We start from the raw sequence: 25,782 nt of genomic DNA, 5'->3' as shown, positions 1-25,782 counted from the left end.
AGATCCCAAGATCCCAGAAAGAAAAACTAACCTATGGCTCTCGGGGAGGGAGCTGTGCCTGAACCACTTCGTCGAGACATACGATCCAACCATCGAAGACTCATACCGCAAACAGGTCGTCATCGACCAGCAGTCGTGCATGCTCGAGGTCCTCGACACCGCCGGACAGGAGGAATACACCGCCCTGCGCGACCAGTGGATAAGAGACGGCGAGGGCTTCGTGCTCGTCTACAGCATCACCTCGCGCTCCTCCTTCACCAGGATACAGAAATTCCACCACCAGATCCAGCTCGTCAAGGAGTCTGCCAGCTCCGGCTCGCCCACCGGTGCCAGCTACCTCTCCTCCCCACTCACCTCCGCCATCTCTACCACGCCCGCCGGCCCCGTGCCCGTAATGCTCGTCGGCAACAAGTCGGATAAGGCAGTCGAGCGCGCCGTCTCGTCTCAGGAAGGCATGGCGCTGGCCAAGGACCTTGGCTGCGAGTTTGTTGAGGCCTCCGCCAAAAACTGCATCAACGTCGAAAAGGCCTTTTTCGATGTCGTCAGGCTGCTCAGGCAGCAGAGACAGCAGCAGCAGCAGCAACAACAGCTCAACCGGCCTTCGGACCGGAGGACAACTGGGTTCGGTGGGCAGGGCGGCTCCAACAGGGACCTCAATGGGTCAGACTATCAAAAGGCGCTGCGTCCCGATAGATCAAAATCACACCGGGGTGTCAAATGCCTGATTCTCTAGAGTCTTCTTTTCCCCCCTTACTGCCCGCTCCATTTTTTTAATCCCTCCCTCCTTCCCCTTTTGACACACCTCTGACTCTTCCGCTGTCTTGTCATAACACTTCTTTATCATACCCTTGTTTTTTATCTTTATTATTACGTTTTTTTGGCTATCTGGATATTCCCCCTCCCAATATTTATTCCTTCCTCGTGCCAACTCCCGCTGCATAGCAGCCACGAGTTTATTTCCTTGGGTTCGTCTTTTTCCTATCTACAGCCTATCCTACCCTACCCCCTTAACTACCTGGCCATTGCCATCCGCCGTCAACCATCTACCGTCTACCGTCCTGCCGTTTCCAAGCCAACATGCCTGAAACCGATATTTTTTACATGACCTGATGATCTATACGAACGAAGAAGTTAATTATCCCTTTATTCTACTATTTCTGTCTTACTTTTTTCCACATTCCTTTTCCTGCTGCCTGGCCTATCTGCTTGCTACTACCGCTGCTACTACCTCTTGCCTTGGTTTTTGCCTTCTCTAGCCCAGGAGTTTTTCAGGACCTTTTCGTCTGTGTGCATGAATCAAGTGGGGAGAATGGAGAAGAGAATTATACAGAGAACTCGAGAGCAATTGGATGGACACGAGAAAGGGAACTTGGTTGTTGTTGCTGCATGCTGGATGTGTGATGTGACGGGTCATCTGGGCTTGCGGGACTGCGGGCCTGCTGCTGCTACTTACTGCAGCAACCTCGATTGAGAGACAAGACTATGTGAGACGATTATATATATTTATACATATATATAATATCATATATATACATGCGTTTCTCTTTCTCTCTTTCGTTCTTTATTTTATTATCTTTTATATGCCTTATTATTTTCTACTTTTTATTTTTATTTCCCCCTTCTTGCTGCCCCAGGGATCCGGTCGAAATTAACTACGGCGCCGCCGATGCAACACACCCCAGCAAGCATTGCACCCAACGCAAACTAATATGCAAGCCTGCATAATCCCGACGGCCAGCAGAGAGGAAGCCGAGACTCCAGACAATCCTGGATCCGTGGGATGCATGCATATACCTTCCTACAGCTACGGAGTACATCAAAAAGGACTACTGCCTCAAACACAACGGTGCCCCTGCGTCAATGTTAATCCATATCCGACCTCTCCTCGCCCGCCTGCCAACGGGCCTTTCTACCTGTTCAAACCAGTTTTCTCTGTCCGGCGCTGGTTGCAAATGTATATAATATCTATCATCACAGCTAACGTGCTCAGGGTTGGGTGGACATCTCGCTTACTTATGTAGTAGACGGTGTACCTATATTCCATTTCACTTCCTTCTTTCCTCTTCTCCTTTCATCTTCTTCGTCCCGTCATAGTTCGCTTCCCCTTCTCCCTTCTATAGGAATACAATCTAGATATACTAGGATTTCAAATCTAACTGCTTCCTTCATCTCCATCCTCTTCCTGGGCCTCCCCCTGGTCAGACCAAGCCAGCCTCCCCGACCTGCCATTGGCCTGCGCAGCCGTCTTGGGCCTCATCTCACACCCCCTGGCAGCCAACAGGGACGGGCCTATAGACGCCATAAAACACAACCAAGTCGGATGCCGGCATACTTAACCGTCTACCTAGGTTGCGGATTGGCCGGACATGGCCCAGGATCTTCATGCACCTTTACTTAATCCCTTTCGGCCCGTGGCTAAATATAATAACCGAACCAACTCCAAACCAACCACCATCAATCAAAGTTGGCTTCAAATCTACTTGCTTACCCGACTTTACGAGTTAGTTAATTGTCTGATTAATGATCGCTCTAATTTGCGATATCAACAATCCCAAGCAATAATGCCATCCTTACACCCTCAGGATGCAGTGCAGAGCCTATCGCTCACTCACCCGGAGCAGTTCTGGGCGCGCCACGCAGCTCAGCTTCACTGGCACAAGCAGCCCTCTGCCGCTCTGCGAAAGGGTACTAGGACGCTGCAGAGTGGTGTCCAGCATCAGAGCTGGTCGTGGTTCCCGGACGGGGAGATCTCGACTACGTATAACTGTATAGACAGACATGTTCGGGCAGGCCGTGGAGCAGATGTGGCTATCATTTGGGAGTCGCCGGTGACTGGCCGGGAGGAGAAGATCACTTATGCCCGGCTGCTGGAGGAGGTAGAGGTGCTGGCTGGCGTGCTGAGGGAGGAAGGAGTGCAAAGGGGTGATGTTGTGGTTATCTACAGTATGTGCATGTCTACGTATATTCGGCAGGCCCGGATTAATGTTGGCTAACGCTGGCAGTGCCGATGATACCTGCTGCGATTGTTGCGGCGCTGGCAATTACGAGACTGGGAGCAATGCATGCTGCTGTCTTTGGAGGGTTTGCTGCCAACTCCCTTGCGCATAGAATAGATGCTGGCAAGCCAAAGGTCATCATGACTGCATCCTGTGGCATTGAAGGCAAAAAGGGAGCCATTGAGTATAAGTCGTTGGTTGAGGATGCTATTTCCAAAAGTTCCTGTAAGCCTGAACGGGTGCTTGTATGGCAGAGAGAAGAGCTGCACTGGTCGCCCGTTCATGAGGAACTGGGTCAGAGGGACTGGAGGCGGCTGGTAGATGATGCCAAAAGGCGTGGTGTACGGGCTGACGCGGTGCCGGTTCGAAGTGACGAGGGTCTGTATATCATATATACCAGCGGTAGGTTATATGTTTGTTACCTGAGGAAAAGGAAAGGGGCAAAAGTAGCTGATTTAAGGGAAATGTGATAGGGACAACTGGGACGCCTAAGGGGGTGTTGAGAGAAGCCGGTGGCCACGCAGTCGGCTTAAATCTCTCTATAAGGTACCTTTTTGACATCAAGGGTCCTGGTGATGTGATGTTCTGTGCCTCTGACCTGGGATGGGTCGTTGGCCATTCGTTCATCCTCTACGCACCGCTGCTTGCGGGTGCTACAACCGTGCTGTATGAAGGCAAACCAATCGGGACTCCCGACGCAGGCAGTTTCTGGCGCATAGTCGAGAAACATAAGGTGAACGCCTTGTTCACCGCACCCACAGCGTTGAGAGTGATACACAAGGAGGATCCGAAGGCAGAGCTAATGCAACTGGTGGGTCGAAGAGGAGGATTGAAGCAGCTCAGAGCTCTTTTCCTGGCCGGCGAGAGAAGTGAGCCTAGCATCGTCGTGGCCTTCCAAAAGCTGCTTGAAAAGCACGCTGCGCCTGGTGCGATGGTAATAGATAACTGGTGGTCATCCGAGTCTGGTTCGCCGATGACAGGACTCGCGCTGAGACCTGATCTGGGCGTAGTCAATGGTGAGATTCCGCTGACCAGAGCACTCAGGACGAAGCCAGGCTCTGCGGGCAAGCCTATGCCTGGGTTTGATGTCCGGGTAGTCAACGATGAGGGCGAGGAGGTGAAGCACGGTACAATGGGCAACATCGTGCTGGCGATTCCGTTTGCTCCAACGGGGTTCACGACTTTGTTCCACGACGACGAGCGGTTCTATAACGGGTATCTCAAGCGGTTCTCTAGCAAGTGGATGGATACGGGCGACGCAGGCATGATTGATCAGGATGGGTATGTCCACGTCATGTCGAGATCTGACGACATCATCAACGTAGCCGCACACAGGTTCAGCACTGGTACGTGCATTCCTAATTTCTCTTTTCCTGTTTGGACCCTGGTTATTTTTGATAGTCCTGATACTAATAATCTTAGCGGCACAGGTGCCATCGAGCAAGCTATTCTCTCTCACCCAGACGTAGCCGAGGCAAGCGTGGTAGGCATCCCTGACAGCATCAAGGGGCATCTACCATTTGCATTCGTGCAATTGCATAGCTCGGCCAAGACAGCCTCAGACATGCCAGCAGCTCCATCTAGAGAATTCTTCCAAGCAGTTAACGCCCTCGTGAGAGAGCAGATAGGAGCCATTGCCTCGCTCGGAGGGATCGTTCAGGGCCAAGGGATGATCCCAAAGACACGCAGCGGCAAGACTCTTCGACGGGTATTGCGGGAGCTCGTGGAGAAGGCAGCCGAGGGCAAGTATGATGAGGCTGTCAACGTGCCGGCGACCGTCGAGGATACGGAGATTGTCGAAGTGGCCAGGCGGAGAGTGAAGGAGTACTTCCTCCAGGCGAAGGCGACGAAGAGCAGCAGCAACACGAGAAGCGAAGGACGAGCAAAGCTGTAGTTTCACGACTTCACCCTTAATCTTCGCCCTCCATGCCCTCTGCCATGGATAGCTGAACGATTTAAGGCAAGAAGACCCATTGGATTCTAGCCTTTGGGGGGGGGAAAAGCTTTATACATTCGCCTGGGAAGCCTCTACTGTCGCTCCCGTTGCCCATCATGACCCTGTCATCTCGCACCGCAAGCCCGGGCTTTGCTTCCTCGCCTAGTTCTTCATCTTCATCTTCATCTTTTGCCTTTTTTTACGCTCTTTTTGGCTTTAATGTTGGCCTCTTTCTTAGCATCATGTGTCCTTTTTATACATCCAGCTTGACGTTTTGTCTTATAATGATATTGCGATATTCGCTATCCCTTGCATTTCTCCCCCCGGCCCTTAAAAGGAGTTACTCCGTACTTACGAATGGGGGTATATAGTTACTATTCGCCTCCCAGCAGCAACAGCCCTTGGATCGGCCGGCGGGAATGAACCGTGGACGCCCTATTTCGTTTAAGAATCGACGGGGAAGCGTCCAACCCATGGGAAGACAGTGACGTCTCCATAATCCAAGCTGCCATCCTTGGTTCGAGAACTCTTGTGCCTGCCCAACCCCATGCGGTGATCGGCCCTGTCAACAAACACAACCCTTGCTTTTATAATATTAGATCCTGTATCCCACCACCACCACCATCTCAGCTCGGCGAAACATCTTGATAGAGAAATGGTTATCGGACAAGGATTGAAGGCCTTCCCAAGCAATAAGAGCGCCTTGCTATGGTTCTCGCAACGGCTCTTCTGCCCTGCCGCTTGCTTTTTCCGACCCAACTGCTGTCGGTCGAATGGCCACCTACTTGACAGATCGAATTTTCTACTGTCATGCCATCATGCCTGTCTCGTACGGCAGAGGCAGAGGGACCAAAAAGAGAGACATAAGTATGGGAAAAAGTGAGCTCACACTCCGATCCCTGGGCGCATGCTTTTCCCACCCATGTACGGAGTATGGGTTAGGTTGGATGCAGCAAAGCTTCGCGCCTGGCCTGCAGGCAGCGAGCCCACCGTTCACTTTGGGCTAAGAGCATCGTATCCTCTGCTATCGAGCCGGGATTATTGGCCTTGACAAGACCAGCAATACGAACTGGCACAGCTCTCGGGCCGCTGGAAGAGACTTGCTCATTTGTCCATGATCAACGGCGCATCTTCCCCGGTGGAGAGCCGTCCTTCCAATGGTAACAGCTGCCTGTGGGAGAGGGAAGAAAATTCAGTGTGAATAAACGACAGCCAGTCGAAAAGCCGGAGCTGCTACCGTTGCACATATACTTATACGGGAGTCGACGAAAGGCCCTCGCACTAGGCAGGGAGAGCCGTCCTGCCCATCACGCCAGATACCACAGCGCTGGCTTCAATTCTTTGCAAAAAGTAAAATGGTCCATTTTAACCCCCTTTTTTGCTTTTTCTTTTCTTCTTTCTTCGTCCTCTTTCTTTGCTTCTTTTGCTCGCCGTCGCCAGCATTGGGATAGTTAAGGGGAGAAGATATCTGGACGCAATAATGGTAATAAATGTGGGCGTTGGGCAGTTGGCATGCGTGAAGCTGACTCTCCCCCCCTTTTTTTCGAGACAGACAGAGACAGAGACACGAGAGAGGAGCCCACAGGTCTGATATCATCGTCATTATCATTTTGATTCTGATCCATCCCGCCCCGTACACGCCGATGCCATCGCCGCAGCTTGTCGCGCGGAAGTTTTCTCTTGCCAGCAGGCATCATCCCTCCTAATCTCCACCGGAAGCTCCTGCTCACTAGGCCGTTCCCGACATAGCGCTGCATCTCAGGGCCACCAGAGCTCGTCCAGGGGGCAGGACTAAGTATGTACATCAGAGCCGGCCGGCAAAGCTGCGCACGAAGCCTCTCTCTCCCTCTCCCTCTCTCTCGCTCTTCTCCTGCTCGCGTTGCGCAGCTCTGTCCGTGGCTTTTGATATCTCGAAGTCGTCGCTGGAGAGGTTCAATTTGATACATCCCACAGACACACGTCTGACGTGCCACTGCGGTTCTCTGTCTGACTGACTGCACGTCTCAATAAACCATGTAAGTATAAGCTGCTACTTATTGTATTATGGACTTGGAGACGGAACTCTTCCTCTCGCTTCGTCTCCTCCTGCCTCTGTTTCTGCGTCTTTACCTTCCTACCCCCTTGCTCTTCACATGTTGTCTCCTGCGTGGACGTTGAAAGCCGCTGCTCGTCACATTCCCCATCCCTATCGTCTCAACCATCCTTGATAGCCTGCATCTGCTGCATCTGCTGCACGTTGGTAAAGCACGCTGCATGGTCCTTCTTCATATTATCGTTGCTATTATTGGGTCGATGATGTTAATCGCATGCTTGTCTCTGCTGTTGTCGTCTTGCTAGATTTCGATTCCGCGTGGATTTTGGGTTATATCCAGAATCTCTCTCTCTTTACCTCTACCTCTGCCTTCCTCTCTGTCTCCTTCCTCTATCTTCCTCTCTCTGTCATCCGCTTCCTCCTCTCGCCGGCCTCCTTTTCGTTAGGCAGCAGCAGCGAGTGACGTCCTCCCTTTGTCCGCAAACTTACGCCTGACGAATGGATGCATAGTTATAAATTGCCGAGAGACTCTTCTACTGTATGCCATGATATAGTCGCATGGCCAGTGGGCGCAGAGACTTGGGGTTGACCTCCGGGACTGGACATCTGCCACGGTTCACTCATATATTGATATATTGTACGGCTGTTTAGTATCTATCTGGACTTATATATTTTTATTTATACCCTTGAAAAAAGGAGAGAAAGCCTGGCTGGCATGCGCGAGATGCCAGGCCAGGCCTCGATGGACTCCCGGGACAGCGAGGGTGTCTACACCTCACATGCTTTGACGGATACTCCTTACCAGGCCCTCGTGTCCCGACAGTCGCTGAGCTGGATAGATTCTCCTCCGAAGCCGTCTTCGCTGCGGCTCGATTTGGCGGACGGACATGAATCCCGCGGTAAGCTTGATGCTGCTAGCGAGGACTCCATTTCTCCTCTTGACCCTCGACGGTTCACCCCTACGCTGCATGCCTCCCTGGTCTCGGAGATATTGTCCTTACGTCGGGACCTTGAAGGGAAGTCTAGTGCTATAGAGTCTCTAGAGCTCAGTCTAGAGGCTTCCAGATCAGATGAGGAGTCCCTGAAGGAGTCTCTTGCCATCCATGCAAAGGAGAATAGAACTTTGAAGAAGCAGATACAGCTGCTTGAGGGCGGGTCCCTCAGCGCTGTCACGGAGCTCACCAAGGAGAGAGACGATGCATGGGAATCCATAGCAGAGTCGAGACGGAGGCTGGAGGATGCTCAGAGGAATGCTAGGCTGTATCAAGACCAGGCTGAACGGACACAGGAACTATGGGATGCCGACCGTCAACGATGGGACGATGACAAGAGGAAGCTCGAAACCAAAGTTCATATAGTTGAGGGACGTCTAAAGACCGTTATCAATGAAATCACAATTTCATCCCAGGCTGCCGACTGGAGACATAGCGGTGCCCATAATCATCTCAATGGACAGATGGAGGAACGAGACGTTGACATGGTCGATTCCACCACTCCCCGAGCCATGGACGCAATGAGCCTCCGATCGAACAGCCCTGTGGCAAGACGAAGAGGCAGCAACTCTAGCGTCAGCACCTACAATAGCTATAACCACCTCCGCAATTCGGTCACGGGCCTTACCAACGGTACAAGCATGGTAAGCACTAGTCTTGCCGATGAGTTGGCCTTTGAAGACATCGATGACGGAGATCTCGAGCGGCCGGATAGCAATTGCAGGACTTTCTCGAGAGCTGAAACAGAACCCCGACCTATGTCAAGCCAGTCAATCCTTAGTGGTCAAAAGGCAAGGAAAATCCTGGGACTTGCATTTGATACGTCAAGTGCTCAAAGTTCCCCAATTAGGGACCACTTTGCAAACCCAGCTTCACCAAGATTCAGCAACTACCGTGAGGTGCCAGAGTCCCCCTCAGTCCCCAAGTCAAGTTATCGTGATGTTGGGATACAATTCACTCCTCCTCCTTCACCACTCAGAGATGCAACGATGGTTAACGGAATCCATCGTCCATTTACACCTCCGCTGTTGCTGGAGGCCCCTATCACGCCCCCAGCAGCAGATGACTTGGTGGCTGTAACAGAGAAGACCGCTCGCGTCTACGAAACGCTTGACACGGGAGTTCAGACCCACCCAGCTGTTGTGACTTCTACGGAATGCCAAACTATTGAAGACTTCCCCGATACCCAACCTCAGCCAGAGGTGGTGGATGAACAGCAAGACCAAGACGCCATGGTATCTTCATCTACTCAAACCGAAGAAGAGCAGGAGCCGACGAAAGAATTATCGCCCGAAACCCCCGAGTTCAGTATTCCAATGATTGCAATTCACCCTCCATTGTCCAACCCGGCCACTCCTCGATCCAGCGTTGTCCTCCCCCCACAAACGAAGAGTGCTTGTTGCCAAACCCTTCCAGAGCCTCAATCGGAAATGCGTTCATCTGGAGTCCAAACCGACGAAATACGCGAGGTAAAGCGTCCCGCTCGCCTGCCTTTCGACCTGCTTCCATCCGCCTTTCCGGATCAGTCTGTGGAGCCAACCCCTGATGGAATGAGACCACCAGTGGTTTACCAGCCATATCGCCCGCCCCCCGCAAATACTCCGACTACCACTCCTCGATTACGAGAGGCCCCGCCTGTTGACGTGCCCATATCGCTATACCCGGGTAATAACGATAACGGCCCACTCTCGGGAGACATGCAAGGCGACATCAGGCGCCCGTTCAGGTCCAGTAGCTTGTTTGCTGGATTCGACCATGAGAGTGACGACGACGCATCACGTATGCCTGTGGAGGAAGTCTTCAATGATGATGAATCAATACTAAGCCGGCCAATGGCATCGTATACTATCAAGATGGGGAAGCTAGTATCAAAACCTTCGTGCTGTTCCATCCTCGACGAGAGCCCCATGGAAATCCACGAAGACGAGGAATCCACGGCTGCCCAGGCCACAGGCGATGCAAAATTCGCTAGCGGCAGCTTACGACGGTCCTCTGCCACGCGCGGAAAGATATCCACAGGGACGTCGTCCAGAATTAGCAAGAGACAAGGCCCTTCCAGACAAAGGGCTGCCAGTGGATCAACCGCGGCAGACTCAAGGCCAAAGAGTCCTAATGCTTCCAACATCAACACAACAAATGCTGGATCCCGTCCTCCATTCCCTGTTCCAACCCGTTTTAGTTCCCGCAAGGTTCCTTCGTCTATGAATGAGGATGCTCAAAGTCCGACTCCGAATGGATGTGGATCGTCGATATCAGACCACAGCATAATGGGCCGAGATTCCACTCTCCGAAAGATACGGTCTGCGGCCGCTGTGTCGAGACCACACTATCGTGACGACAACACCAACTCTCTTCGCTCTCCTACTTCCACATTGACCTCGGCTGGTAGGGAGAGCCCGCAATTTTCCCACCGTCTACCTCAAGCACTAGATCCAACATCCATATCCAGCAAAGCTCCGAGTTTCAGCGACTCACGCCGGCCATCAAGAGGTGGAGAGTCGTACCATGAGCGCAAGGCATCTTCTGCTGTATCGGTGTCGGTGCAGCAGACGAGTGTCGTCGATGCCATTGCCCAGACTATGGTCGGAGAATGGATGTACAAGTACGTCCGCAGAAGAAAGTCCTTTGGAATGACAGAGGCTCCAAAGGACAAGGATGGAGCCGAAGGAGGGAAAACTGCAGAAGAAGCGTCGAGCAATATCTCCGGAAATGGAGTTCGCCATAAGAGATGGGTATGGCTTGCCCCCTATGAACGGGCCGTTATGTGGAGTAGCAAACAGCCAACGACTGGAACTGCTTTGTTAGGCAAGAGTGGTCGCAAATGTAAGCAACCCCCTCTATCACGGATTAATCAGCGATTTGACAGCTAACATATCAAACTAGTAATCATCCAATCCGTCCTTGACGTAAAGGATGACAACCCCTTGCCTCGTGGTGCCTCACCGCAGAATTCATTCAACCGTTCAATCTTGATATTGACTCCGCAAAGAGCCCTGAAATTCACTGCTCTAACCCTGGACCGCCATTACGTCTGGTTAACTGCTCTATCTTTCCTTAGCCACTCATCCCTAGGCCTTGATGACCTCGCAACATTACCACCAGTTCCTCAGGTGGAATCCGGTCCACGGCCACTTACCGCAGCTTTACGTCGAAACCCCATCCGAGACTCGATCAGGGTAGCCAAGGGGAAGACCCGACCGATGCCCAACAAGGCTCGCACAGGAGCCCCTGCTCAAGCCACTGTGCCAGAAGAGGTGTTCCCTGAAATGCCAGGCAGATCAGGGAGCAATGGGGACTGTGCAGCGCCACCTAATGTCCCAAGATTTGCAGTCCATTCTAGAAAAAGAAGCAATACCGCTCCTAAGCCCATGTCAAACCCATTCAGATCTTTCTCTGGCAATACGGCTGCTGCATCTACTTACAGTTCCGGGTCTTCGGACTTGGTGTCACCAACTTCTGTAGCCCATCCAGGCGTACACAGTGGACAGAGCAGCCATCGCACGTCCGAAGCCAGTGGACATCCTCCGCCTGGAATGGCAAACTTCTTTGACGCTGTTGGTACCATGAGGATGGAGGCATTTGTTGATAAAAGTGACATGCCACGACAACGTGGCTATCGTGGGAGAAAAAAGGACCACTGGCCCCAGAGCCCTGATCTTGAATTCCGTGAATCAGACGGTGGAGGAAACGATTTCTTCCGAAATTACAACCCATACCGGGAATACTAACCGTCTACTCAATCTTCACTCCCCGTTCTCCCTCTGCTCTATCCTGGGCTTTTTCCTCGTCTAACGCCATAACCTGCCGCTATGAATCGCTGGATTATTCCAGCCATGTAATCTATAATTTTTGCATTCCTTTTCCCTATTTCTTTCATTCTTGCTATGGTCCATCCATCTGGTTTAGGGAATGGGCGGTACTCTGGTCTATCGATCATCTTTTCTTTTCTTTTCTAACCGGCCTAGTGCTCACTATCTTTTTGATCTCCCAAAATCTGTTTATATATACCCTCCTGTTTTTCTATGTATATTTCGCAAGTCGGAATGGAGGCAAGGCACTTTGTTTATTGGTATCCCAGTCCCTGCCATTGGCTACTGACATATCTGCCTTGCTACCTAATTTTTCCATTCGTTACACAGCCCTCTTTTCATCATCAACTGGTTGATCTGACTAGGTTTCTTTAACTGCGTTAAGGAATTCGCATGAGGCGAGTATATTCATTCTTATTAAATGTTACATTTAAATATTCTTATTGAGAATATCCCAAGTTTAAGTAGTACAAGTATCAGTCTGTACGTCAATGAAGGGTTGTCTTCGCGATATAAACTCCGTGATACCTACCCCTAGAATTTAGAATTCAGAATTCAGGGGTTCGGGCAAAAGCAAGCGATGCACAAAGCACATTTCATATGTAACTAACAGCTTCACGTCTGGTGTAACGTTGGCTTTTTGACTGCAGATGAAGCTCCTATCATCGCGCCAACATCCTCAGGAATACCATATAGTCTCTCCTCCGGCATTTCCTTTCTAGCTCCACCCAGTTCGCCAGATGAAACTAGCTCAGAGACCTTTCGTATCTGCTCCGTGACATCCGTGATAGATACGATCCATTCATCCACGTATCGATCAACTGCCTCTCCCTTTAACCCGATTTGTATCGAGCGATAGCTGAGAGCATTGAAGTAGAAGTCTCGTTCAGGATCCCATTGAACCCGGACACAGGAGGATTGCATGCGCGATTCCCAGGCTGATTTGTCTCTGTACAGCGAGTTATCAACGTGGCTCAAGCAGGCATTGCGCAGTGCCCATTCGAAGCCGGATCGAGTAATCTCGATTGCTAGAATTCGCTCCTGGTCAGGTTTCGTTGCCCATCCACTTCGATATGCGACCCATAGAAATGACGGTTTGATCCAGGTCATTCGACCACGTTTAAAGGGGGAGACAAAGGTCCTTGCTCTCATTGCAGCATCTGCTATCTCATTCGAGTATGCCTGGTAAACAGTGATGGTATTTTCGGTGAACTTTGCCCGGATGGCCCGATAGGGGTTGTCTGCCATTTTATATATAGCGGAGTAAATGTCAAGGCTGTTAGGATGTAGCTTTAATGGTAATATAGATATGTCTTTTTACCACCTTATTGATGTCAGAAGTCAGATTGAGTACGTTAATTTATAGCTAGAGTGTAATAGAAGCAGTTCGGTAATTTGGCGGCCATTGTTTCCAGTGAGTCACGCTCAGCCGCATAGAGCATACATACACTTTCTCCAAGCGACCTTGCACCTATGAGCTACAGTGGAAGGCTGAAGTGGTAGGTTGTTTAGTTAGCGAGTCTAACTATGTATAGACTCCGCGTGGAGGCTGATCTGTATACCAACTCAAGGTTCAGCGTTATAATACCCCGTTACGAGCATAGCGAATAAGTTCAGGTAGGTATATGCACTTGATTTTGAATCTGACATATTGACATATACAACGGCCTAAAGAGACAACAAGTTCTAATGGTCTATAACAAGCTCAAACCTGTACTATCTCCAAACTATGGAGTTGCTTGATAATGGAAGACTGAAACCGCCGTGGACATGATAACTCCCCTAGTGAATCAAGTGATACGTTTATGATATTCATTCATATTTGAATCGGCGTGGCTGTGCGAGAGGCGGTATAGAGCACAACCACAGAATAGGCTTGGATATATCCTGGCCGTGGTATGGGTAAAGGTAGGAGTATCACTATAGCTTCGCCTCCTCCTTGACCTCACCAATCTTTAGCTTCTCACCATATTTCTTCAGGACGCTATCTCCGTGGTACTATAAAATATTATTAGTGGCCGTACAAGTTATGGCAGAGAAGCCTTGAATACGTGCAGTCACCAACCTTCCAAAACTGCTTTGAAGCGTCCTTGCCAGCAGCCCTTTTCAATATTCTAGAGCCACCGGGGTGCTCCTCAATAAAGTCGGTAATATCGTACACACCAGAATCAACGATGATATATAGGCCGGACTCGGGAGTCTTGTGCTTTGCGACTTCGGCTGCGGTAAATGTTTTGGTCATGCTGGGCAGTTTGTGGTGGGAGTTGCAGCTACACTTTTGGTTAATATTAATGTATAAAGTGGTGCATTGGAATTCCGAAATTAAATCATGCTCCTTACATATTGAGTGGGTATATGGAGGTGTGTATATATTGAAAAGACGCTTATCCTGAGCCTGAATATAGCAAGAGGTTGGACAATGTAAATGCTATCTGTATAAAGCCGACGTTGTTCTACACGCGGAGAGCCGAGGCACGAGCAAGAACCATCAGGTGATCGATAAGCAGTGGCCCAATCAGGAACGACATATTATTATGATATCATGTGATTGATTGAGTAACATGAAACTCGTCAGTTTATCACTATCATACGATAAAAACTCAATGACTAATGAAGTTATCTCCTAATATGGTAACAACTTCTTCCTTAATAATATGGTTTAAGCCTTAAATCTCGTTAATACGATGTATACAAAGACTAGCAAATAAGATATCATAAATACAAGTACATGCTGTATGAGCTGTTATTAAAAATACACCCCTTTCACTGTTTTGGTACTTGAGGGTATATTTGAACATTGCTATTGTACATCTCGGTATGGGGCTACGGCTTTGCTTGTCCGTAGAATGCTGCCTTGGTTTACTAAACAGATTCTCAGATCTTCCTCTTATGATAGTGAGGAGCACCCTCGTTAACATTCCGGTTGCAGCGGCATATTGCTACGCATGAACTCTTTGCTGGTTAATACTAGCTCGAAGTAGATAACCCATTTAGGATCTGATCCAAATAGAGTGCTTGATGGGTGGAGATAGACGGTCTGGCCGTTTTTGACAGTTCGATAACTGTCCCCTCCACGCTGAAGTCTTGCAGCGTTGGGGAAGAAGCCTGCCGTCACAGCTTTTTGGATCACAGGTAGGTTGCTTGCTCCCGCACTGCTAAGTGTGACTTCAACACGATCACATAATCTGGCAAGCTGATCCCTGACATCACGGGCACGAGTTAAGCTTCGTTGTTGGAGGAAGTTCTCCCTCGCCCAGACGTAGCTGAAATCAGCATCTACCCATTGGTTCCAGATGTTGAGAAGAGTTAGGTGGTCACCTCCGTCTTTAATAGTGAATCGAGCACGAGCACTGTCTGCATGAATTTTCTTATCTTTAGGCCTGTAGAAAAGGGCACTTGCCTCTCCCAGCATGGCGATGATGGATAGAATCTCTTCAACACAGCCGTACTTATCTGCTGCCAGTATTGATTTGGAGAGCATGGGGTCGGTTGGAAACTCTGCCATTTGACGGCCAACTTTTGTAAGTTCTCCGTGGTCGTTCAATGCCCCTAATGCATAAAGCTGCTCAAGAGCACGAATCAGTGTTTCAGCAGGAGGTGGATCCATGAAATCAAAATCAAGTAGGTCAGTTATTCCTAATGAAGTTAACATGAGCACTACACTGCTGAGATTTGTGCGCTGGATCTCTGGCGTGGTATTCTGTTCGAGTTCATTATAGTATGCCCATTTGGTATATAAACGGAAGCACTTTCCAGGGCCAACACGACCAGCACGACCAGCTCTTTGGCCAGCAGATGCCCTGGAGCAAGGCGTGACAACAAGGCTTTCCATTCCTGTGCGAGGATTGAAGACGCTCTCCTTGACGAACCCTGGATCAATAACGTATACGATCCCGTCGATTGTTAAACTTGTCTCGGCAATATTTGTAGCAAGGACAACCTTTCGGGCACCTGGAGGGGTAGGCTCGAATATCTTTGTCTGGAGCTCAGAGGGTAAATTCGCATAAATCGGGCAAACAACCAACTCTTTGATTTTATTCCCAAGCTTCCTGGCTGTTTCCAATAAATTTTGTTCCGCTGATTCAATTTCTTCCTGGCCTGTCAAAAACACTAATATATCACCAGGTCCCTGAGAGATATGAATTTGGAAAACAGTTGTGATTGCCGCTGCCAGATAATTGGCCTCAGGCTGAGAAGTATAATGAATGTCAACAGGGTATCTCCGGCCAGGGATATTGAAAATAGGGGCATCATCGAAATATTTTTGAAACTTTTGTGCATCCATTGTAGCGGATGAAATAAGAAGTTTCAAATCTGGACGGGCTTTGGCAATGTCTTTTAGAAGACCGCAAGCAATATCAGTAGGGACAGTACGTTCGTGAGCTTCATCAATCATCAGAGCGGAGTACGAAGCAAGATCTGGCTCCATAAGTAGCTCACGTAGTAAACGACCATCAGTCATATACTTTAAAACAGTCTTGTCAGAGGTTGTATCTTCAAATCGAATCGAATATCCAACTTCATCCCCTAGTTTGACCCCTACTTCTTCTGCCACACGCGCGGCAACGCTCATAGCGGCAACACGTCGTGGTTGCGTACAGCCGACTTTCATGCCACCCTTTGTATATCCTGCTTCATGTAGATATTGGGGAATTTGCGTGGTCTTTCCGCTACCGGTTTCACCAACAATAATCAAGACCTGATGGTTGGCTACTGCATCTAGGATCTGTTCTCGGAACTGGTAAATTGGCAGGCTTTTCCGAGTTTCCTCGATTGACTTCGCCTTTTGTTCAGCAGCATCAATTTGTTTGTGTAAAAGCATTTGGTCCTTTGTCATGGGTTTCCGGTCACCAGCCATCTTCGAATCCATGATGAAATTCACTTTTTGCGCATCGTCAAAAACGTATTCGTAATCTCCTTCATCAACGAACTCTGCCCTTTGGACCTGCGCTTTAGCTTTTGCCGTCTGCTCAAGTTCCCATTCTTCATGCTCTGTCACGAAACGTTCCTTTCCATGATCGTCACGGTCAACATATCGCTTATAAAGTGCTTCTTTTTTTCGTTTCTGGTCTATCTTGCCTTTTTCTGTGATATAGTCTTCAGGCAGGAAATAACCATCTCGATGGTCATCAATTTGCAGCCGTTCCTCGGCTAGCCTTAAAACCTCCCTATTCTTTGCAAATTCTTCCTTCTCTTGTCGTGTCAAGTCAGGATTTTCCCGAAGTTCTGCTGTCTCTTCTGCAACCTGTTTGCGCAGCAAAGCTAGGCGTTCGGCCTCGCGCTTCTTGAGATAGTCCTGTCGAGAACGTAGTCGAAGGTCTGGCATTGCCGCAGCCCTGGCAGCCGAATCCTCTGCAAGTGCCCTTCGCGCGGCCATTCCGCCATCTTTCTTAGATGATCTATCTTCAACCACTTTTTTGGACCGTTTATCATCCTTTGAATTAAGTCGTTTAGCAAACTCGTCTCGCTCTCTCCTGTCTCGCTCCCTAGCCGTTTCGGCGTCTTTCTCAGAGGGTTCATCAGCCTCGGCATCATGAGAAATGTTGACTTTATCCCGCGAATTCTCTGGGGGAGACATATATTGTTCACCCGCTTCGTCCTCGCCTGAAGAAGGTTCTTCGTCGCCCCATCGGCTATCGAAATCGTGTTTATCTATTCGCCGAAGTTTTCGTGGTCGATTGTGTTCCGCATGACTATCCCTTTTCTTGTGTTCACTGCCTCCATCACTTCTACTTTTTGCTGTAGATCGAGACCTGGAAGACCCTGACTCCTTTGATCGCGGTTTGCTAACGTTAAGATCATTATCGGCGACCTCATCCTCCATTTCAACCATGCGATACTTCTTCTTCGGCTGTTGTAGGCTTGGTTTGTCCCTGGAAGATTTGCTATCGCGCCCCGAGGGATTCACACGACTCCATAGCTGCGTACAAAAGGGTTGTATGTCTGCATTTCCACCATCCAAGAACACCCCAAGTTGCTCACGCAGAGACTCTTGTGACTTGGCTTTGGAAGCAGTTGCAAGGACGAAATCGACGACTGTAGGGTCTGAAACTCCAGTGAGTTGGAGAAGGGAATCTGAAATGTAGGTCTTGATGTCCATAGTGAGCTTCGTTCGGGCGGGGTGCGGCTGGGTTCAGGGGGGTCGAAGCTTATCATAGGGTATACTAATCAAATAAACAAATGTAAGCAAGACAATAGATGACTATAATAACGGCAAACCCATCATCAAAACAGGTCCAAAGTTGGCTGTGGTTGATAAAAGACCGAAGATCAGCTTCAGAAGCTTCAAAGCTGGAGGCTGCTGATTAGTCAGCGTTGGTCTTGGGATTTTCGTAGTCAAGGGGAAGAAGTTAGTTGTTTGATAATGCCTGCCAGTTTTTTCTTTTGGTTAAGAATACTGGTTTAATATGACAAATTAACAGGTAAGAGGATGACATAGAAGGATGCATTACGGAGTAGCCTACGACGTACGGAGCAGCTAGCTATTGATTCTACTCTGGGCTCTCAGCGATTCCTTAGCTTGTTATCTACGGAGGTGGTTAGCTAGTTATAGAAAATGATAGAAAAAAGAAAGGAAAAGACGCAAAGAATGTTTCGAATATGCCTGAATAATAAGCAACTCTCATACTCCGTACCCCAAATGACTGTGACTTGCATACGAAGTGTTGGCGTGGTCGATTTTTTTACTTTGTCCCTGGCTAACTTGAGCCGCACCGACGGCTAACTAAGAGCCTAGCTAGTAGTGATGGCACAGAGTGTAGCGGTTGCACATCTCGGCAGTGTTACTTTGCGCTGGTCAAGCTAAAAATGAAAAGAAAAAGTCCATGGGATAATACTGTCCGTCATCAAAAGGCCCGGCAATCCATCTGCACTTCGTTATCCGTAATTGATTATTTGTCAGGAGCTAGCTCCGCAGGCCTCGTACCTGGATGCGGCTGAGTGAAGAGCGCTAAACTAATCCTGGAGATATCGCGGACATCAAAACCCATCGATTAGGCAGCTCAACTTTTTTTTTTAACTCTTTAACCAAACGAGACAGACTCAGCATGCCCAACAAACACTGAACGTCGTAATCTGTACTGGACTCAGCCGACATGTCCTCCAACAACGGCATCGGCGGCTCGTCGCTGTCAACACCCAGTTCGGGCTCGAGCTCGACAGGCAAGACTCCTATACCGCCAGATACCGCGAACGCCGTCGAACTGAACACCATGAAGCCCATCGGAGTTGCAGAGGCGATTGGGTTGGAGATGGATATAATGCAGCTGGCTAGGCTTGGTGAAATAGCTGCGATCAAGGAACTTTTCGATAGTGGGAAGCATGATATTAGCTACCGTGACGAGGAGGGCATCACCCCATTACATGTAAGAGCTACTATCACACTCAAAAACAGAATCAGGAGCTGACTTGCGGTTGCTATCCCTATCTAGTGGGCCGCTATCAATAATCGCTACGAGCTTTGCAAGTTTCTTCTCGATTCCGGAGCCGATGTCAATGCGAAAGGCGGCGAGTCGGTAGCCACACCTGCCATGTGGGCTGCACAGAGATGTCACCACTATATCGTCCACCTCTTACTTCAGTACGGAGCAGATCCCCTCTTGACAGATATCCAGGGATTCAATATCATGCACCTTGCTACTATCGATGGGAACTCATTCCTCCTGGTCCTCCTGCTCCATCAGGAGATCCCGGTTGACATCGCTGACCCTCAGGGTCATACGGGCCTCATGTGGGCGGCTTACAAAGGGTTTCCCGCCTGTGTTGATGTCTTCCTTCGATGGGGTGCTGATGTCAATGCAACTGATGAAGGAGGCCTTTCGCCTCTCCACTGGGCTTTGGTTAAGGGGTCTAGTGGTTGTGTGCAAAAGATAATAGAGTACGGCGCGGACAGATTCGCGGAAACAAAGGAAGGGAAAACCCCGTCGACTGTTGCAGATGAGATGAAGACGACTCATATATGGCATCATGCGCTAGGAGAATGTGGCTATAAACCTGATGGTAGCAGTTCAGCTGTGCCGTCCGTCATTGGACAAATGTTGCGGTCATCGTTATATATGTCCAGGTTTTACTTTCTCCTACCGTTCGTTTCATTACCTGCTGTTGTCACCATTTTGAGTTCTCTGTCGATATATGTCTCTATTTTTGCGACTCTTTTATTTATGTTCGGTGTTCATTTGCTTATAAAATGGGTTTCAAAGAGAGGCCCGTTGGATTTTAGAGTACTTCAGAGAACGGTACGTCTGCTGCATCATCCCTTACCTCAAAGTACTGTTAATTATGAAGTACTGATTCTTCTATTAGGCGTTTCCGGCGGGGGTTTTTTCAGCATCTGCATTCTGGGTTGCTTTACGATGGTTGCACGTTATCCTACCTAGTAAGTATTGGGAACTGCCCCTTTCTGCATATTATTGGCCTTATCGGATCGGATTCCTACGTGGACTAACATGTCACTAGATACCTACTCTTCTTCCCTTTTTCTAAATTTAATATTTCTCGCTTTGTTTGCATTCATGACCTACTTTTACACGTATGCTATGATTGAAGATCCTGGGTTTGTCCCAAAGCTTAGCAGCAGGAATGAGCAGAAAGCTATCATCACGGACCTTATCAACGATTGGAGCTACGACGAGGACCATTTTTGTGTGCCTTGTATGATCAGGAGACCACTGAGAAGCAAACATTGCAGGCGATGCAAGCGCTGTGTATCGAAACAGGACCAGTAAGTTTAAATTCAGCTCCCTTCGTGCAATTGTGCATAACTGATCGCGATTTAGCCATTGCCCTTGGATAAACAACTGTGTTGGGAACAATAACTTCCGCCATTTCATGCTTTATCTTATCTTGTTACTTCTCGGGATTGTTGCCTATATTCGATTGGTCTTCCTGTGTAAGCCCTTACTGCCCAATATCTTTCTGTGGCGAGTACTAATCCGACTGACAGATTATTCTGCCATTGTCCCGGGTGGCGTGAAAACGACGTGTAATCTCATCTCGCCATGGCTATGCAACGTGGTTGAATCGGACACCTACACTTTTGTTCTAACTATTTGGACCTCACTCCAGCTTATCTGGGTAACGATGCTGACCCTCGTACAGCTCTATCAGATATCCAGAGGAACGACTACTTTTGAAGTCATGAGAGGCCATGGACATGGTTTTAGCCACAGAACTCCTGCCTCTGCAAGCCAGGCTGCATCAACGGTTGGAAGTAATAAGCACTCACATGGATCCTGCTTCTCCAAGTGGAAGAGCTTATTTGGGCTTGATGCATTTATGGCTGCTGCCCAAGACGGGCTGAAGGAGGGCCAGAGCCATAGAAGGCAACAAAACCCGTTTTCACATGGTCTTGTTCGCAACTGTCAAGACTTCTGGTGCGATCCCGCACCATATTTTGGTACGCGTCAAGCTGGAAACTCAATGCTTGGAGGGAAGGTTGTGAACTACTACAAAATGTACGATGCGGAGCTTCTGGAGTATTCAGACGGCCGAGTCTAGATTAGTGACTGTTCAAACTGGGCTCCCCAAACTGAGTCCCCACTGGCATAACCTTGTGCTCCCTACTATGCAGCAGCACATGCCAGGAACAGGGCCTGCATGATGCCTCATGTATTTTTTTTCCTTTTTGCTCTTCCCTCTTCTCCTACGCCATCTACTTCTTTTTCTTCTTCCGAATCTGGCTCATCGCGGATTACAGCTCGTGACTCAAAATTGTATGATAGATCGAAATTATTATGTCACTTATGAACTTAGTCCTGCAACTCGGAGGCAACATATCAACCCCCGAGAATAAATACGGGAATATCAGAGATCAAACTACCAATCCGGCTGGCTACTGATCAAGGTTACCGCCGGATCGCGGGACCTTCGTCTCCTTTTCTCCCCATTCGTCTTTCTTAATTCCTTGAGCAAATTCCCGCAGACCGCCTGCGCACACCGCGGCATCGCCGGCAGAGAACTCAGCAGTTAGCTAGCTGTTTGGGCGCAATTCTCTCTCCATGCCGTTTTGCAGATTCCGCCCAGTTGGCGCTCGGCGCTTGGCGTGCTGAGCTTTTGCATTCGACTTCGCTAACACGGGTTATTTCGGAGGCTATCAGATGAAAGAAGCTCCACAGTGAGGGATCAGATAACAAATTGAGTTTGCACTTGGGCTTATCAGATCGAGTAGCTGCATCTCGCTATGGTGAACACGGGAAGTAACACAAGCATTAGAGCGTGAGTATACAGGGATCGGCACCGTCATGTTAGTTATTTAGGCAGCCTTTTGGGAAAAAGTTAGCTGAATGATGGTTAGCTAGGGTTCACTAACTAGTTACATATATACGGAGGGTGTTAATTTTTGATTTTTGATGCATGTTCAATTACGGAGTACTTCATTCCTACTTACTCTGTGGATACAGGTCTCCTGCGCTGGAAGTACAGTATGGAAGAATTCCGCTGCGTGCTTATGCACAGGAAAACTTTGACTCAGACTATACGAAAAGCATCCTTTGTTCTCCCTGCCTTTAAAACATGCACAATGAATGACTGCTGAGAGCTGTATGTTACGACTCAAGGCCCTCTGTAGCCATGTAATTACGTGATTAAGTTGGTCAGTTTCGGTGGGCACCGGGGAAATCAGATATTGGGGCCAATGGTGGCTCAGGAGATGAAAGGAGAAACATTGGTATTCTTGAGCAATGCTGTGAGGACTTTTACACCGAAATCAGAAGCTAAAAAACTAACGAAGAAGTGGGGGAAAGGAAACAAGATAAAGGTATAAAAACAGAAAGGAGAAAGGGAGACGTTCTGGTGGCATGAGCTGACTTGGGCATCTTCAACTTTTCTGCTTACCATCTCCTCGGGAGTCCCGCTCTTGCTTCTGTCTTACAAGGCTAATTTCCATTGGAAAGCTGGGCACCAAATATCGCCTGAACAATCTCCCCGCCCCGGACTGCTAGAATGGATAAGAGGCTGTCGCTAAGGCCATGGGTAGATTCGTTACAGCCTTGCAGCCAGATCCCAGCATCAACGTCCACCTGATTCTTATCCAGATCCAGTCTGTAATTTCTCTGGACTTTCCACCCCATATGCTTTTGAGCTAAGAGAGGTTCAATGGATGAGAGCATGTATTCATGTGCGTTTCGTAAGTAACCAGTTGCCAGAATCAGGGCATCCGCATTTATCTCTTCATTGTGGGTTCCGTTTGTTGTGGCGTTATCAGGATGGCAGTGCTGCAGTGACAGATTGAGTTTCTCGCTCTTTCCTGACTCGACTTTGGAGATCAGACAGGAAGAGAAGATTTTGTGCTGCCACTGAGTTTCATCTGGGCATTGAATTTTCTGGATATACATATCTGCGTAGATTTGGTCAATGAGCTCAGGTCTAACAACACCGTAATTGGTGGAGCGGTGACGGTTCAGGAAGACCTGTCTCTCCTTTTCACTCTGGTTAAAGAACTGGTCCACTCTCTCTGGATTGAAGAGTTCGTTGACGCTAGAAATGGGTTAGCAACATTCTGTTGTCTTAGCTTGGACATCTTGCAGCTACTTACAATGGAGAATCATCGCTCGGTCGAAGAGCTGAGTCCCGCATGATAAGGCTGGTTTTGGCATTAGGATATCGCTTTTGGAGGTCATGGAAAATCTCAGCCGCACTCTGGCCGCTTCCAGCAACGGCGATGCTGTACTCCTTGAGGGTATTGTTGAGGATGTTGGGAAGAGTGGTGCAGTAGGCGGAAGAATGTATAATTCTCGAATTAGCTGGGAATTCCGCTGGGATATTTGGCTTTCCACCGATAGCAACCACTACATGACGGGCCTTGCGGGTAGTGATTTCACCAGTCTCTAGGTCCTTAGAGCTGACAGTGAAGAATTGGACCTTTCCCGTTATAGGATCGGTTTCTGAAGGGGTGACATCGAGGACCTCTGTTCCGTATCTGACCAGGTTGGCGAATTTACTCGCACACCATTTCATATAATCTTCAAACTCAACACGGGCAGGTAGGAAGGTCCCGAGGTTGGCAAAGTGAAGGAGGCGGTCGTGAGCTTGTAAGTAGTTGAGGAAGGTAAACTCGCTTCGGGGGTTGCGAATGGTGGCTAAATCCTTGATAAAGGAGATTTGCATTTTTGACCCAGGAAGAAGCATGCCAGAATGCCAAGCGAAGTTCGGTTGTTTCTCCAAAAAGCAGACTTTAGGGAGAGTGGTGGTACCTGGAGCATGGCCAATTTCAAACAGACGGTCGTGGAGGGCAATAGCTATGGCAAGTGATGCTGGGCCAAAGCCAACACAGATAAGGTCATGTAGTTCATCATCAGAGGTACGAGAAAGGAACGGGTGAATCTGTCCCTTGGTGGATGATGTCGAGGTGATTTCAGGCTGCAACTCCAGTTTTGGTACTGGGTAGCTGGCCCCATTTGTTGATCCGTTTCCCATGGTAGAAGTGCCATTCATATATGGACTTAGAGATTCAAGCGAGGGAGCCATTTTGTCCACAAAAGTACATATAAAGAGGAGGCAATGTCAACAGTTGTACTAGATGAAATGCTTTTCTGTTGCTGGGATAGTGATGAAAATGAAATTGTGTTTTGCCAGACGATGCAAAGAAGTAGATGTATATACTCGGAGCGGAAGATGGTTTATTAAATCCATTTGAGTAAAGGCCGAAGAACCCCTGGAAATATGCTTTCTATCCCCGTCGGTATCTGCCCGCATGTTGCATCAGATAACCATCATTGACACGGGAAAGAAATTTTAAAGTTGACGAAATGGTTCCACCAAAAAACCCCTCGCTGGGCTGAAAACGGAGCTGCCATGCAATTAATTTGCCCCTGGTGATGCAGGTAGCGAAGGCGCTTAGGCGACGGTATAGCCACAGGGAGAGGGGAGCAAAGAACAAGCCGGGGATCTCTTGATCCTTGAGGTAGAGTTTGGAACACGGAACGGTGCTGCTGCTGTGTATTCTATAGGCTGTGCGTGCCAATCCCTGGCGAGGTGCGTGTCATTCGAAGAGACTGGCACCGACAAAGTCAACGCGATAGCCTTCTCAAAATTCACCATGTTGCCTTCTGCCTCCCCGTGAATGAATGCGTGTGGGCTGCATATGCCAGAATGAGTGGGTAGTTAGCACCGCCTTATTTCGTATTCTCATTCTACCTTGCTGCCGGTCTGTTTGCCTTCTCGGCTTCACTCTTTACGCCAGCTTGGTTTCCTTTCGCTTGCTTGACGGGGATGCAGTGGGTTGTGGGCGTTCTGTGGAGATTGACAGCGCTAAGTGTGAAAAAGGGGCCCGTCCAAAGGTCGGATGTTGTTGACGTCGCACCGGAGCTTGCAAACCTTATTAGTTATCAGATCGATAAGATTAGATCCGTGTTTGACCGACACATCGCGCTAGTCCGCATTTGGCGGAATCACGTCTTTCCTCCGACACCACAAAGCAAAAGCAAAGACAAGACACGACGACGACGTCGCTTTCTGCGTCTTCACCACCCCTGGCGGCCCAAGACGCCAGCCAAAGGAAACGCAGTCTCCGGTCAAGGAAGGAAAATATATGCCATTATCGTCAGATCTACTCCATATTCTGGGTCTGCTCACTACCCAGGTGACTAGCTCGAGCAAGGAGAAAATTCACCGTCCAGCCCTCGATTGGCCAATTATCCCGCCTTCAGCTGCTTCTGGAGCCAACTGTGACATAGGGAACTTAGCAGGCCTCTTTTTCGGAGCCGGGGGCTTGTTCCTCCTCGGATATTGCATGCCATGTCTTCTGCAAGGCTTACCTCCTCTCCGTTTCGTAATGCTTGCTTTTCTCTCCTCATCCGCAGCAAGCAGGAGGGGCAGCTAGCTGGTGTATACGGAAGTACTTACGAAGTACTTAGCACCATTTCTTGCCGCAAGGCATACAAGCAATGGCGAACCAAGATTGACCGCAATGCAGGTTCAGTCATTCTTCGCTCAGATTTTTTTATCTAAGGTTTCATCAGTTATTAGACTCGGTTAGAGGTTTCTCGTTGGACCCATGAAATAAGCTCGCCTGGTCCTCATT

At 49.0% G+C, this 25,782-nt stretch overlaps 9 protein-coding genes across 9 annotated transcripts; 4 read left to right on the top strand and 5 right to left on the bottom strand.

The window, feature by feature from the left end:
• Window positions 1–139: 139 nt before the first annotated feature.
• Window positions 140–733, top strand: MGYG_00845 (hypothetical protein; the record flags this gene model as incomplete). The annotated part of the gene is made up of 1 exon (XM_003176709.1): window positions 140–733. The coding sequence occupies one exon, from the start codon at window positions 140–142 to the stop codon at window positions 731–733; it is 594 nt and encodes a 197-aa protein (XP_003176757.1).
• A 1,828-nt stretch (window positions 734–2,561) lies between these two features.
• Window positions 2,562–4,890, top strand: MGYG_00844 (propionate-CoA ligase; the record flags this gene model as incomplete). Its single annotated transcript, XM_003176708.1, has 4 exons — window positions 2,562–2,943; window positions 3,003–3,398; window positions 3,470–4,342; window positions 4,427–4,890. The coding sequence occupies 4 exons, from the start codon at window positions 2,562–2,564 to the stop codon at window positions 4,888–4,890; spliced, it is 2,115 nt and encodes a 704-aa protein (XP_003176756.1).
• Window positions 4,891–7,679: 2,789 nt separating this feature from the next.
• MGYG_00843 (hypothetical protein) lies at window positions 7,680–11,684 on the top strand (the record flags this gene model as incomplete). Its single annotated transcript, XM_003176707.1, has 2 exons — window positions 7,680–10,779; window positions 10,840–11,684. 2 exons carry the CDS (start codon window positions 7,680–7,682, stop codon window positions 11,682–11,684), a joined length of 3,945 nt encoding a protein of 1,314 aa, XP_003176755.1.
• Window positions 11,685–12,380: 696 nt separating this feature from the next.
• On the bottom strand, window positions 12,381–13,013 carry MGYG_00842 (hypothetical protein; the record flags this gene model as incomplete). Its single annotated transcript, XM_003176706.1, has 1 exon — window positions 12,381–13,013. One exon carries the CDS (start codon window positions 13,011–13,013, stop codon window positions 12,381–12,383), a length of 633 nt encoding a protein of 210 aa, XP_003176754.1.
• A 672-nt stretch (window positions 13,014–13,685) lies between these two features.
• MGYG_00841 (hypothetical protein) lies at window positions 13,686–14,007 on the bottom strand (the record flags this gene model as incomplete). The annotated part of the gene is made up of 2 exons (XM_003176705.1): window positions 13,686–13,763; window positions 13,831–14,007. The coding sequence occupies 2 exons, from the start codon at window positions 14,005–14,007 to the stop codon at window positions 13,686–13,688; spliced, it is 255 nt and encodes an 84-aa protein (XP_003176753.1).
• Window positions 14,008–14,676: 669 nt separating this feature from the next.
• On the bottom strand, window positions 14,677–17,865 carry MGYG_00840 (ATP-dependent RNA helicase DHX8; the record flags this gene model as incomplete). The annotated part of the gene is made up of 1 exon (XM_003176704.1): window positions 14,677–17,865. One exon carries the CDS (start codon window positions 17,863–17,865, stop codon window positions 14,677–14,679), a length of 3,189 nt encoding a protein of 1,062 aa, XP_003176752.1.
• A 994-nt stretch (window positions 17,866–18,859) lies between these two features.
• Window positions 18,860–21,260, top strand: MGYG_00839 (palmitoyltransferase akr1; the record flags this gene model as incomplete). Its single annotated transcript, XM_003176703.1, has 6 exons — window positions 18,860–19,129; window positions 19,196–19,999; window positions 20,067–20,139; window positions 20,220–20,484; window positions 20,540–20,652; window positions 20,707–21,260. The coding sequence occupies 6 exons, from the start codon at window positions 18,860–18,862 to the stop codon at window positions 21,258–21,260; spliced, it is 2,079 nt and encodes a 692-aa protein (XP_003176751.1).
• A 1,376-nt stretch (window positions 21,261–22,636) lies between these two features.
• Window positions 22,637–24,227, bottom strand: MGYG_00838 (L-ornithine 5-monooxygenase; the record flags this gene model as incomplete). The annotated part of the gene is made up of 2 exons (XM_003176702.1): window positions 22,637–23,237; window positions 23,296–24,227. The coding sequence occupies 2 exons, from the start codon at window positions 24,225–24,227 to the stop codon at window positions 22,637–22,639; spliced, it is 1,533 nt and encodes a 510-aa protein (XP_003176750.1).
• Window positions 24,228–24,596: 369 nt separating this feature from the next.
• Window positions 24,597–25,317, bottom strand: MGYG_00837 (hypothetical protein; the record flags this gene model as incomplete). Its single annotated transcript, XM_003176701.1, has 3 exons — window positions 24,597–24,837; window positions 24,897–25,076; window positions 25,313–25,317. The coding sequence occupies 3 exons, from the start codon at window positions 25,315–25,317 to the stop codon at window positions 24,597–24,599; spliced, it is 426 nt and encodes a 141-aa protein (XP_003176749.1).
• Between the last annotated feature and the right edge of the window lie 465 nt (window positions 25,318–25,782).

The sequence above is a fragment of the Nannizzia gypsea genome, genomic scaffold (assembly GCF_000150975.2).
Source record: "Nannizzia gypsea CBS 118893 supercont1.1 genomic scaffold, whole genome shotgun sequence".
Lineage (NCBI taxonomy): Eukaryota > Fungi > Ascomycota > Eurotiomycetes > Onygenales > Arthrodermataceae > Nannizzia > Nannizzia gypsea.
The sequence above is the reverse complement of the archived record's forward strand: the minus strand, read 5'-3'. Positions and strand labels throughout refer to the sequence as shown.